The sequence below is a fragment of the Antrostomus carolinensis genome, unplaced genomic scaffold (assembly GCF_000700745.2).
Source record: "Antrostomus carolinensis isolate BGI_N321 unplaced genomic scaffold, ASM70074v2 scaffold31400, whole genome shotgun sequence".
NCBI classification, from domain to species: Eukaryota; Metazoa; Chordata; class Aves; order Caprimulgiformes; family Caprimulgidae; genus Antrostomus; species Antrostomus carolinensis.
In genome coordinates, this window is record NW_010289601.1 from 1 (window position 1) to 14,236 (window position 14,236).

The following is a 14,236-nucleotide window of genomic DNA, read 5'->3' on the forward strand; positions in this document are numbered from 1 at the left end:
TCCCTTGAAAAAGAAGTATCTAGTTTTCCTTCTATGTTTGCTCTACATGTTTTAGGTACAGCACAGTGAGTCTGTTTCGAAAGCTCCAGCAGCATCCCAGTGAGCTGCCAGGAGCCATCTGTACCATCACCAAGTAAGAATATGTTTGCTCTACACGTTTTAGGTACAGCACAGTGAGTCTGTGTCGAAAGCTCCAGCAGCATCCCAGTGAGCTACCAGGAGCCATCTGTACCATCACCAAGTAAGAAGAACACTCCAGCAGCCTGCTAACAGCCAAGACCAGATGAGTGCACAGCTCAGAGGTAGTCTACAGCTCTTGTCCCACTAAATATACACCAAGGGACCAAACCAAGCACCTCCCAATAGATGTCTAGAGCTTGTCTACAGCAGAGGCTGCAGGTCTCTGGAGATTGAGGAATTAAACATGACAGTGAAAGTGAGGTCAACCTGTATTTGGTCCAACAGGTAATGAAGTGGTAAAAAAAACCTTCCTGTACCTCAACTGCAACACTGCTATGCTGGTTTATGCACTACACCTCCTCTCACTTTGCATTGCCAGGAGCAAGCTCTCAGGTAAGGGCACAGGGTTCAGCTTGGAATGTGCCCAGCAATACAAATAACTGCAGTCTCACCTGGACACCCAGCATTACAGCACACAGCCAGATTTACGAGCCTTCCCAACTACCCTCTTCTAGTCTGAGCTGCTGTACCACATTGCGGTGTGCTGCTGCGCAGCAATCAGGTCTCTCTATAAGGACTGCATTATCTCCTTGCCTGGAGTTTGAGAGGCAGCAGGGAGAGTGGGGAGATGTATCAGCAGTAGTTGCTGCAGCTGGGAGAGCTTTGGTTCTGCCAGACTTACCCAGGGTGGACCTGAGTACAGAACTGCTGGCAAAGGGTGGGGCTCCACTTCCCATTGAGTCCAAGAAAGAGTTGAGCAGTTTCAGGTACTCTATGGCACCGGAGAACTCGCTGAAACAAGAAGCAAGACATACTTTCATTATGCTGTCAAACAGGAGATCTCAAAGCCTGAAGGCATTTCTCATCAGTCACAAGGCATTTTTAAACGCTGTTGACTTATTAAGCCAGCAGAACCTTCACATTCTACAAGTAACACAACACTGGGGTCTGAAGGAGACCTCCCTGAAAGGGGAAGTGCACAGAGAGATGCTTACAGAGGGGCAGCCTCACATCTCCCCATGCACAAAGACCAGCACAGAACTAGAGTCAATCCCGGCAGTCTCACCTCAACTACAGAGGTGATGGACATGGCATACGTTACAAGTTGATTACAGGCTCCTTTTCAATCACTGCCTCCAAAAGAGGCTGACCTACACTTCTGTGAGTGACTATTTGCATGTATGCAAATACGTATGAATGCAAGTGACAACACGTTCAAAGCATTCGTCAGAGAAAGCAGCACATGTGGCAATGATCTAATTTCCTGGGACATGCTACAGAGGAAGATCTCGAGCTCCTACTCCTGGGTGGAGTAATACCCACTTCTTGAGCTCCTACTCCTTGCTGTATTACTAAAGCCAGTCCTTCCCATGAGACAGGACTCCAGGAAGTATACTGGCAAGCCACCTCACTTATACAAATCTTCCTGCCTTCTCTCATCATCAAACAGCAACATGTGATCACAAGCATTTGCACTGTGCAAGCAATTAGACTGAACTGCTGCTCATTCTCTGCAATGATGCTTGAAAACAAATGTAAGATTAAAAAAAAAAAAAAAAAGCTACATATGCAATATCTTCCCTACCCAGGCAGGGAAACCACGTTACCTACCCATCTGAGGCTTTCACCTATGCTTTCTGGGGACAGGATCCTTACAGAGCTTCCCATATATTTACATAGTGTTTGCCTGGCACCAGCAAATCTGGAGACCAGCTAGAAACAGTGCAGAATTGCTGGAAAAGGCTGGGCCTCCGCTTCCCGCCAAGACCAGGAAAGAGCTGCTCTGATTCCCACCTATTGGCCCCTTTCATTTGGTCACAGAGCCTGCAGAGGCCAAGGACAATTTCAGCCATATTAGCCTCTCACGCTCTTGCCAGGCGTTGGTTTGATTTTTCACTGCTGGTAAGTGTGGCACTTTGTTGAGTCAGGAGAATACCCTCGTGCATAACATAGTGAGCTGCTAGGGCTACTCTGACATGCCAAATATTCATGTTCTGAGAGACCTGGACATATGTTTTGGTCTATATTAGTGAAAGGTACGCATTAATTTTAGTGTTCCTGAACATTAACCCTTGTCAGCAGAGAAAGTGCCATCCATCCAGTTCAGGAATCAACCAGCACTATGCCAGCTGACACCAAAAACCCTTATCACACCCACTGTCACCTTTGACTTTAGAGGTTTTCACATGAAGAGGTAGAGTCATCATAAGCTGTGGCAGGTCAGACTTAACATTGTCATTTGAAGTCTTTAATAAGAACTAACCACTCAGTTTGCCACAGGGTGCTTGGTCAATGGTTATGAGCTCTGCATCAGAGCCTGCAGCTGCAGCCAGCAGTACCCAGCACAGCACACAAACTTACCATGGCTCCTCCTCCTCTTGTCCCGCTATCTCCTTCCTAGTCTGAGGTTTCACAAGTGAATCCACTGCTCGCTCTAGCAGGTTCTCACAAAATGCCTGATGAACTTGTGCAATGGGATCCGCTAGACAGGAATTAAAAAACCCAAACCATCTCATTTGCATACAGTGATAGCCACCTCCCAATGCAACCAAAAAGAAGCGGCAAAACGTAGGAACAAGAGAAAGAGCAGTAGAGGGAGATTCTTGAGGAATTAATGTAAAAATTTCTAAAGTTTCAGGGCCTTTTTAACTACCATTCTTACTCATTAGCCATTACTCTTATTTATTAGCAGTTAAAAGCTGCAGCTCTTGGCCAAACATCCCTGTGCCACTTCAGCCACTCAGCAAAACAGTGATGACACTGCTCTGTGGAAGATAAATCTTGGTAACCCCAAAGTCACCCCCTAGACATGCAAGGCCACAACCAGGTTGTGTTCCAGCATATAAAGACACAAGTGGGGTGACACAGCACAGTATACAAAGGGAGGAGAGCCACCTCCTGCTGGCTGAGGAGACATCTCTCAGCTCCACAGCCTCTCTTGCCCATCAAGACCACAAGCAGGGCAGATATACAAGAGCATGCTCCCAAAGATGACACCTGCTTTTGTCCCAGAGGCAGACAGATCTGCCAGGCTCAAAGTGCTGGGAGGCACTCAGGACACAAACAGCTCTCACCAGGATTCCTTTGTGTGCAGTACAGACTCTCCTTTGCAGCAGACTTCACTGTCCAGCTTCGCTCCACAAAAAACTTCTGTCCCAGGGGATGGCACAGCCAACGCAATGAGTCAGGAATGGCGCTCCGCTCTGAGCTGCACAGGCTTTGAGCTTGGCTTAGAAAGTAGCTCTAGGGAAAGGAGAGGCAAAGACTGAGAACAGTACCCAAGGAGACACACTACTGAGGACAAAGGTCATATCATAATTACAGCTTGTATCAATTGCAGGTCATACTGTATCTGTAGTGCTAGCAGATCCTAGAGCTCTGCTGGGAGGTGTGATGGGAGAGGAGATGACAACTCACCGCCAGGAAGCCAAGCTTGCCTCCACAGCGAGTTTTCAAGCCAACCGCAGCCGTCAGGTGGATTTCTGCCATTGTGCTGGCTGGGATCTTTTCTTCTGCACACTCTGCCAGATTCACAGCACACAGGGCCATGTGCAAACCTGAGTAAGCTGAGCTGGAGGGAAGTTTACCTGCACCAGGAAGGAAAGGAAAAGTGTTAACTTTTAGTGCGGTAGTACCAGCTACTAAACAATACTGTGATTTGCAGGGCTACTATCAGAAAGAGACAAGAACTTATTCACATGGGAAGTTTACAACATTGTACGCTACTTTGTATTCAGGCAACAGAGCAACTGTAACCAAGTCTTCCCTCCACACATACCAGTGCTGGCATCTACAGCTTTGCTTTTGAGAGAAAGCCCTGTACAGCTAAACCAGTTCGGATAAAATAATCAGCAAATTTTGTCTTGGTATATTCATCACTACCTTACAATGGAACTCTGTACCTACACAGATAGAGAATATTAAGGTCAAGTACACATCCCTGGTGGCACGGTTGCAATTCACACAGCATGATTAGGCAGGAGGAAGTTTAGCTTGGACTTCTGATGTGCTCATAGCCAATTAACATTGCAAATTGGTTTGCCAAGGAAACGGCGACAACAACCGTTCACAAGGAACATTCAAGCACTTCCTTAGTAAATGTGCACACACCCAGGTTTTCAAAGAACATCAACACCAATTGGTAATCTGCACTTTACACAGCTTCGGAAACTTAAATTCTCCCAGCAATTAACCCCAGCCCCTGCTTCCACATCACGTTCCCAAGCGACAGGAATGAAAGATGCCCTTAACAGCAGCAAAAGTGACCAGACTCAATCAGTTGCTGCTTGGGAAAAACTCTCAGTCACCTCTGCAGACACAAGAGCCTGTAACTTGAGACACTGCTGTTGCGTCGGCTGTTCTTACAGAGCCCTTTCATTGCATGAACCTGTTGTGTTTTACTAAGTGGCTCCTGAAATTTGTCAGGCTGATTTCCAACAGCAGCTCTCCCAGAGGAGGGAGACCATAGCACTCTCCCAGTATCCCCACGACCAGCTCTGAGCCTCCTCATTTGGCAAAACTAGGACAGTAGATCTGCCTCTTCTGCTCCTACCCGTTATGTGGAGCTGATGGAGCTTGTGATATGCTAGAGCCGCATCCCGAGCGCTGGTCTTGGCCTCGTCCTCAAAGCCTGCAGTGGCCTCCCTCGCCCTCCACTGATGAGAAGTCCTCTTCAGCAGCCACCGCACCAGCGCCAGCTTCTGCAGGCTGTAGCGGATCACGTTCCAGGACAGGCTGCAGGCCAAGTCCAGGCGGGAAGCCGGCAGTGCTCGGCCGAGTACCGACAAGCAAGTCTGCAGGTTTGACGCAGCTGCAGCAAAATCCCCCTGCAAATAACACAAGAGGTTCAACAACAAAAAGCACCATCACAGAGAGACTTTGGGACCTCCTTGGCATTGGGAACAAGACAAACTGATGTGCGAGCTAGGAGAAGATCTTTGACTGAGGGAAGTCAACATAGTCTCAGTAAACAAGAAGGCAATCTATGCCAGCTTCAAATTTGGCCCTACACGTATCTTTCCACATGTGGCTCTGATCCTGCACTGTCTGTGAGACATGTCAGTACTAGGTGAAAGGAACTTCCTGCCTTCTCAAACAACATGGAAGTTTCAGGGTCCTCATATCAAAAGCCAAATGTTGCCTCAACAATGAAGACAACTTCCAAGAGGCTGGAGGACAGCAGATAAGCAGCCAGAGCAGAGGCCAGATTCCAGACAAAAACCAAGACCTTGCTGCCAAAGATTGCTACAAGATGCAGTAGCAAGGAACAAGGACAGAAGCTAGGAGCCACTTCCAAGGCTGACGTCTGTGCCTCACTAATTTAGACTGAGGGAGGATGGCAATCTGCTCGAGACAACCTAGCACCAGCTTCTCTGAAATCAGCCAGGATAATCCACTTGAGGAATAATACTATGCTCTTGCAAGTGCCAGGCCACTGTCTCACCAGGCCACATTTACCCACACCCCGTCCTAGAAGATGCGTTTGATGCAAAACAAGTCAACTTTACCCGTGCCAAGTCCAGGTCTGCTTGCTTGCGATGCCTCCAGAATGTGACTGATGATCTTGAGTGCAGCCGGGTCACCGGCTCTCCATGCACAAGGAGCTTTATGAACACGCTCAGCACAATCACTCCATTCACGAGCCACAGGATCAGTGTGGGCATCATCCAGCCGAACCAACCACCTGCATCTGCAATGGGCGTCCCAGAAGGAAAGTTAAAAATTAATCTGGACTCCGAAAGCCTAGCAACAGGATGAGCACAGACCCAGAAGAATGTCTTGCTATGCTTGCCACATGTGGTAACAACTTTTGCAAAGACTGCATTTTAATCAGGAAACACCTGTATCAACAGCTCTTCATCTGAACTCCAAGCCACAACATTCCCAACCAAATAAAAATAGTTATTTTTACAAGACTGATGTATAAAAACTGAATCAGCTCTTGGAAAAATCAGAATACAAAGCACTCTAGGAAAACTATGGGATACACCCATGGGTATTCAATACCTCAGTGTCATTTTTCCGGTCTTAATTAAAAGTTTACAAAGCAACACCGAGGAAGCATATTTACCAGTCAGGGAAAGGACAGCATGTCTGCAGAATCCCCTGCTTGCCCCTAAGCTATCGTACTCCAAACTATTAATATTATGGAATAAGCATATTGAACAAACCAGTTGCAAGACCCTACAAGCAACTGTGTTTCTGAAGTAATTATTCACCTACTACTTCATCAATAAATTAAAAACCAACCAAACAAACCAAAAATCCACAATGGTTACCTTAAAAACAAATATAAAGTGAACATGCTTCAAAGGTCAGTGAGGACAGGAGGGCCCCTTACTCTGAACTACTTTTCATGGGTCTATCCCAAGAGCCTAGGCTGCTGAGCTACAAGCAGGTGCCCCCTCTACCTCTCCACACTGAGCTAAGGCTGGTTTTGCTCAAGAGCACTGGATGTGGATATGAACTGGAGCCATGTCCAAGCACTCTCGTCTGGCTCTTCTCCCACACCCAGCCCTGCAGTTACTACCCCTCCCCAACCATTAAACAAAGGTTGTACAACTTCCTGAACACACAAAACCATCCTGAATCACACCAACAGTCCACGCTGTGACCTGCAGCTGTCACAGTTGGAGACGGTCTTTAGGGACACCATGTAAGCCTGGCCACTTTCTGTGTTCTATATTCTGTATTTCTCTGTTCTGTATTCTAGTTTGTTACCTGACTCAACAGTCAGCACGTTCCTGCCAGAGCCGTGGCGCACCAGGCTGTCGGACTCGGGGGTTCCTCGGGCATCCAGGAGGGATGTCAGAGGATTGAAGGAAAGGCAAAGGAATGTGAGAGCGCAGAGGAGTATTCGAGAGCGATCCACCATACCAAGGGCCACAGGAGGAGAGTCAGGCTCATCTTTAACCTTCAAAGGAATAGGAGTGGAGAGAAAAGAGGAGAAAAAAAGACTGGTTACCATTCTGTAGACCAAAAAATGCTTATGCCAATGGAGGGGTAGGGACAAAGGAGAAACAGAATGTGTTTTAAAACTTGCTTTTAAGATCACCATCGGTAAGAACTCTGGTGAAGCTTTCCCTATCTTAGTAAGATAAGGCTGAAGTATGTGAGTGCCTTCACCTTCCTTCTGCTCCCAGTCATTTCAGTCATCATTAACTGGATCCCTGGTTTGGGCTAGAATCAACTTTTGCTGCCCTTACTCTTTTGAGGATCTCCCAGAAGACCCACTTCTTCTGTGATATGCACAAAACAAACCTCTCAGTCGAAGACAGCTAACAGCTTTCTGTTACTCTGGTTACTTACGGTCTCATTAACCACAGCTGACGTCACCACCCATTTCCAAGTTCTCCTGCTTTAGTCACTGGACATGTATATCCCTAGAAAGCCATGGTCTCTCTGGGTCATGAACATGCATTTTAAGTCCACAGAGACTCTACAGGGGCTGAAGGCTAAGTACAGTTCTTCTAGCAGCTAAGGTATGGCTCAGATAATACAGCTCAGGAAGTAGTCTCAATCATTTAAGAAAAGATAAAACACACTCATGCACCTTCCTCATCCTTGCAAAGGATCTCTGACCCCTACAGATCTGCTTGCCAGATGTCTGCTGGTTCCTCTCCTGAGAATTAGGAGAATTTAAATTCTGTCCCTTATGTATCACTGAAGCAGATGCCTTGAATTTGACAACTGAAGTTGCAAATACCTTTGCATCATCAAGGAGCGGGCTTCCTGGCTCCGAGTCAATGGAATAGGGAGAGAAGCCAGCCTGGGATCCCGAGTCAGAGGCTGGAGGAGACATCAGCAGCACATTCTGGTTGAAGTCATCTATCTTCAGATCCACATCATTGTCAACCAGACTGCTGAGGTCAATGCCCTTCAACAGCTCTGCAAAAATCAGAGTGCATTACGTACGCATTTCTTGATCCTCCATCCTACCAGTCTCGCTCAGATTGGCTCTGTCACCTGGAGTAACACTGGCCACTATGGATGCAACGTGCATGTATCTACCTCTGTCAAGGATAAGAAACTGCAAGAAGCATCCTACGTTCACTGCTGACTGCCTCCCCCCTGCACAGCCTCCACAACTTACTGTTCTTTTGGTTTGCCAGCTTCAGAACCATGTTCTCCTGCCTCAGCTTATGGTTGGCCTGCTGTAGGTATTTAATGTAATCAATGGCTTTTCGCAGGACTCCAGACTTGTGCATCTGCAAGGAATTAAGATGTACATAAAGTAGGTTATATGGAGAGCATCGAAGGGTCACTCCTGCTTGTAGGGATATCGCAACCCTTGGTACATGTGACAGAAAGAAAAGGAACCACTCGGCAGCTGCAAAGAAATTAATAGCAAGGCACACTCTGTAGGCAAGGTATTAGACTCTGAAAGACACACAAGGACTGGGGTCTCTCAAAGACTTTATAAAAACAGTATGATGGAAACAGATTAACAGCCAAATTACAATAGAGTGCGCATTCAGGTTTCAGCCAGAAACAGTCCTTTGAAAATACCACAGTTTTGAAATGAAATGGAACAAGCTGCTGTCAATCATTGTTCACTGTTTAATTCCAAGATAAGTGGTTCTCTCCTTCCCTCACTCCCTTGGCCATCCCCATGAAAATACTTGCTTCCAGCAGCAGTGGACAAGTTTAGCTTGTAAACACAAGCCCAAAGTACAATGAAGAGCCTATATATTACCAATGTTTTTAAAATGTAAGCTTCCACTCAGCAACAGAAGGTGACTTTACTAGCACACATTATTTGTATGGAGACCATGCAAGATATCAAGAATATGACTTCTTGCTCTGCCAGTGTGAGGCAAAGTGAATAGGACAACCCTGAATACATGATGCGAGAAAGCTTCTAATATCTGAGCAAGCGAGAGTTTTTACAACTCATTATGTAAAGAAAACAAACCAGAAAGCTCTGTGAACCCCCATCCCTACTGCAGTCACACGGAAAAGGAAACTCAAATTAAGCAAGCTCTGGTTTGGCAGAGTTAGCAAAACACCCACTTGGATATTCTATCTAGATGGCCTATTTAAGTTAGACATAACATAAGAACAAATATAGAAGGTATAGTTTATTTTCAAGAAACAGTATCACTAGTACAGTGAAATAATAATTTTACAGGTGATCCTTCCTAAACAAAATTATCAAGCTTTCCATCGCACAAGTGTTTCTCACCAGTCTTATCCCAGTACATGTGTGCATACTACTAACAGTCAAATGCATCCAACTGCTTCATTTGGTAGAGCAACAAGCACCTGAAGACAAAGTATTTATGACATTAGATTTGCTCTTATTCCATATCTTTACCTTGGCATCTGTCCCCATGACAAGGTCCTTCAGCTCAATGATCTTGTCATTTATAGATGACCGGTAACGCTTTTCAATGATGTTGTGAGTTGTTCTCCTCTCTCCTTCTTTAGGTGGTTCTGGTTGCTTGACACCCCCAGGAACTTGTTTGATAGGCACCTTTTCTTGTCCCACCATCACTGGCATTGTGGTCAAAATGGTCCCATTGCTCCCAACGAGGGTCTACGAAGACGATGTGTAACGAGTGTCACAAGCAATCAGCCAATTTAGATAAGGTTTATAATGGTAAAAGAAAAAGGAGTAAACAAAAGAAGAATTGGGAAAAGTTTGTACAGCTCAGAAAACAAGAGACAGGCCAATTTCCTCCCGTCTTCCTTAGCTGGCACAAGCATTGGCACAGCAGCACAGGAAAAATCTGCCACTCTGCCTCCCACACTGTCACTGTGGAGTAAGAACATCTCTTGTTCTCCAAGAACATCAACACTCTTCCCTACCAGTACCATGTTCTGTTCATCCACAGAACAGAGAAACAGACCAAGGCTCCTTCTTGCTCCTACAGTCCTTACATCTCAAGTGCCCAAATCCACCTTTTCCACAGGCAAATAAAGTCATCAAATCAGCAACAGACAATGCTACTCCCAAACTGGTAATGGCAATGTTAGAAAGGACTTGATTATGGAAACACAATCCTTGGCTTGATCAGGGCAGTTGATTTGAATTGGATTAAATGGAAAAAATAGATCCATAAGCAATAAAAATGCCTTAAGATGGGGAACTACAGCAATGTGTGATATACACTGGCATGGAAAGCTCAAACTTGGACATCTAGATGTAGGCCAGACCATCTATACCAAACTAAAGCAGGAGGTACTCCAAGATAAAAGGCAATGAATCCCACCAGAACAGTTGTACAGAGAAGCTTCTAGGACAGTTGGAGTAAAGAAAGCTCAGACTGCTTAACCCAGAAAAACAAGATCGAGAAGGTGTTCTCTAAAGTACACCAAGGATGAGGGAAGTGGTTATGGAGAGGAAGAGTTATTTCTGTCAAAAGACAGACTAACATAAACGAGAACAAACTAGCTGTGAGCAACTTCAGGAACAATTTTGACTCTGAAATTGTCTTCTAATTGGGATATCAGAAATTAATTTAGTTTCATTTCAAGCTGGAACTTGACAAATAAGTGAATTTAAGTCCTGAACTTTTCCTTCACTAATTTCCACCAAATTTCAATGCGTTCAAAATGCTTTAAGGATTGTGTCTCAGACAGACACAACCACATAAGCCTCACCTCTGTGTGAAAATGCCACCTAAAAGCAAGCAGGTTAATTGAAGATTTTAGCCTGGCTGCTAACAAGTACACAAGAAGCCTACCATGCTACACAAAAGAAGTCAAAACTTAAGTCCAGACTTGCAAGTTTATCTGCCCCAGTAAATATTTGAATAGAGATATCTGTTCAGAATGTACAAGATTGTAATAAAGGTGTCTTTGGGCACACAAGCTTCTCAAGAGTTGATTAGAAGTGGAGGCCATGAAGTCCAGCTGCCATCTGCAATGATTATACTGAATCCTCACTGCAAATGCCCTCTGAAAAGCAGCTTATTTAGTTTCGACATTCAAAATACTGCTATTAGACACTACCAAGGGGGAAAATAATGCTCCACAGGAATTCTAAGTGATTTAGCTTTCAGTTTCAAGTACCTTCCAGAGGCTAAAAACTGGATGGAATTTTTAGGTGATATTCCTTGTAATACTAGAAAAAGGTAAACAGAAACATGCCCTTGGTCTTTGCTTACTGGCCATGGTAGGCTGCCAAAAAAGTACAATCTGTGTGTTTAGCCTTGGCAGAAACAGGGTATTACTCACTCTGGACATGTCTATAGCAGCCCTCAAAACCCCTCCCATTTGCGCCACTGCAAAATACTAAAGCCCAAATCTCTTCCTTGAGTTAAAAGGAAAGGACATCAGCGAGGAGAGAAAGGAAGAAGAACATCCATACGGTACCTGCAGAGCTGTGGTCTGAATGGGAGCAGTGAGTGCTGTCAGCGCTGGGTTCTGTACTGCGGCCATAACAGGATTACCGTCCGTTTTCAGGGTTGTCAAGACAAGGGAGTCTGTTTTTATGATCTGAGGTTGGACCAGAACCTAGGTCGAAAAAAGTTACAGGTGAAGGGGAGAGTAGGCACATATTTCTCTGCTGATCTCAGCAGCCAGACTTAAGCGATGACAGAGTTGTAACTTTACATGTCGGTGGATGGCAAAACAGCAGGGCTGGAATTTCTTTCACCTTGTGCCATGCATCACCTGGATAGTTTTGGTCATCCCCTGATGCAAACTCTCACCATGAGATAGTCTAAACAGCATTGGTGGGAGGGGAGCAGAGAAACCACCAGGACTTCAGTTTTCAAATCAGTCACCAAAAGTAAATGAGTATGCAAAACCACAAAAGAGCCGATGGAAAAGCTCCTGCCCCCTCTCCAATTACACATATAATTAGCTCTCTACAGTAACTGGCTGAGTACTCAGAGTCCAACACGGCTAGAACAGCCTGCTTTAGCTACAACACTTTCCAAATAACTGTAGCAGCTTCTTCCCCTTCTGATTTCACTGAAAGGATCTGTACTATGAACATCAGGCAGATTAAAATCAACAGTAAGTTATTTTGCCATAACACAGCTTGCTCTTACTTGTTCAAACACCGCATTGACTCTCAAAGAACACTACTGATGGGACAGTACAACTGAACCAGAGCAACTTTATCATATTGAGAGGGTCCCCTAGCCATGTTTTTATCAAATACAAAGAAACACAAGACTTCCACTCTCATATGTATGTTTTAAAACAAAAATCATGTGACACTGTAGCAGCAAAAGATCAAAGAAACTGTGGTAGAAGAACTGGGAGAAAACATTCCTGTATCAGCCAGCCCTTTTAAGACATGGTAGAGGTGGCAGACTTGCAAAGAAATAGGGAAAAGTCAAAGAAAGCTTGTTCAGGTAAGGTTTCCAATTCAGTTTGGCAGCAAGAAGTTACAAAAATTTTTTAGACCAAGTTTAGTTATGCAGGTGAAAACTGTTCCTGAATGTTGTTCACTACTTGAAGTGACATCACAGCTCACAAAAGGGACTCTCATACATGACTTGCACAAAGCAAAATGCTTCTGGAATGCAGGCTAGCTAGAAATCTCTCTTACACTTAAAAACATTTGTGCAAAAGTAACCCTAGCCAGGACCACCAGCCCCACAAGTTTTACCACCTTTCTCCTGGCAAGCCAGGAGACCAGACCAGCAAGAGCAATTTCTCCTTCTGCTGAATCCCTGTATGGCTCTGCATTTTTACTTACTGGAACTTGCTGGACCTGCGGTGCAGCGACCGTCTGGACTGTGGCTGGTGTTAACGTCTGGATGGTGCCGTTGGCAGCCTGCGTTAGCACTCGCTGGGCCTGCACAGTCTGCACTTGCTGCTGGATGGTAACTGGCTGAACCTGGGAGGTCGTCACCAGGCTCTGGACTTGAGGCTGGAGAACTGAAAAGCAGAAGAGATGTTAGGAAGAGTCCAGAGACACAAGTCTCTGTTTTGGAGCTCATAGATGCTCCTAGCTTCACTCCTCTTCCCAGAACTTCTTGATAGGTAGCCTTCAGCTAACACATCCCACACACTGGGAAGCTTCCAGCTGCTTTGATGTCTCCTGCAAGAGGACACTGCATCTAGGATAGCAGCTTTCCAGAAGGCACAGAGGATCAAGCTAAGAGAAAACCAAGTCAAAAATGTCTGGTCTGATAGCACAGGATACATTACATTACACACTATATCCAACCAGCACTTGCCCACTCCTGCAGATCTTGGCGGACCCTAGGATCTTATTGATCACGTAAAGAATCAACACCTACTGAAGAGGATCAAGACAACTGGAATTCACAAACACAAAGGAAAACTTGATTGCCACTAAACATCCCTACCAGCGCCTCTGCTCAATGCAAGTATTTGCAGAGACTTTGGTAGCTAAAATGTGCCTTCATTCCAAACTGCCACATGGAACAGACTGGAGCTTCAGGACTGGATCTGTCTACAGTACCCAGCAGTACTGACATTTTTTTTAGACACACTTTTCTGAAGCCTCCCAAGAGCCATAGGAGAGAAGGCCATAACAGAGGAGAGTAGCGAGAAGACAACTATTACAATAGGTCACATGAAGACTTAAGATGTCATTCACGACAGTTTCTCATGCTCCCCCAACTCCAAAGCCACGTAGGCAGGAGAATGGATGCCCCAAAGGCAGCAAGAAAAGGATCGTCAGACTTGTGGTGGCTGAGGATGCTCTTGGAGTCTGAACACCAGCACTGTTTATTGTGAGGGCACCAGGTACACTTGTAGCCTGAGCAGCCCGAAATTGTGAGGGCACCAGGCACACCCACAGCCTGAGCACCCCGAAATTGCGATGGCACCAGGCACACCCACAGCCTGAGCACCCCGAAATTGCGATGGCACCAGGCACACCCACAGCCTGAGCACCCCGAAATTGCGATGGCACCAGGCACACCCACAGCCTGAGCCCCCCAACCGCTACCTTGGAAACTCGTGGCCGCGTTCTGGTAGATGACGGGCTGCTGGATAATCCTGGTCGGGGGAGCAGAGCTGAATGTTGGCGTAATCATCACGGCCTGCTGCTGGAGCTGAGGCTGGAGCGGGGGTCGGGGCTGAAGGAGAGGGGCTGACCGCGGAGGGGCTGGAGGTGCTGCCG

The 14,236-nt window shown here is 45.9% G+C and overlaps 1 protein-coding gene across 1 annotated transcript; it reads right to left on the bottom strand.

Annotated features, from left to right (window-relative positions):
• Positions 1–862: 862 nt before the first annotated feature.
• SREBF2 (sterol regulatory element binding transcription factor 2) lies at positions 863–14,228 on the bottom strand (the record flags this gene model as incomplete). Its single annotated transcript, XM_010170984.2, has 13 exons — positions 863–972; positions 2,542–2,662; positions 3,255–3,423; positions 3,598–3,767; positions 4,733–5,006; positions 5,688–5,869; positions 6,901–7,093; positions 7,886–8,067; positions 8,273–8,387; positions 9,497–9,718; positions 11,500–11,640; positions 12,839–13,020; positions 14,063–14,228. Coding segments are annotated over 13 exons (2,227 nt in total), but the record flags the coding sequence as incomplete, so codon positions are not given.
• Between the last annotated feature and the right edge of the window lie 8 nt (positions 14,229–14,236).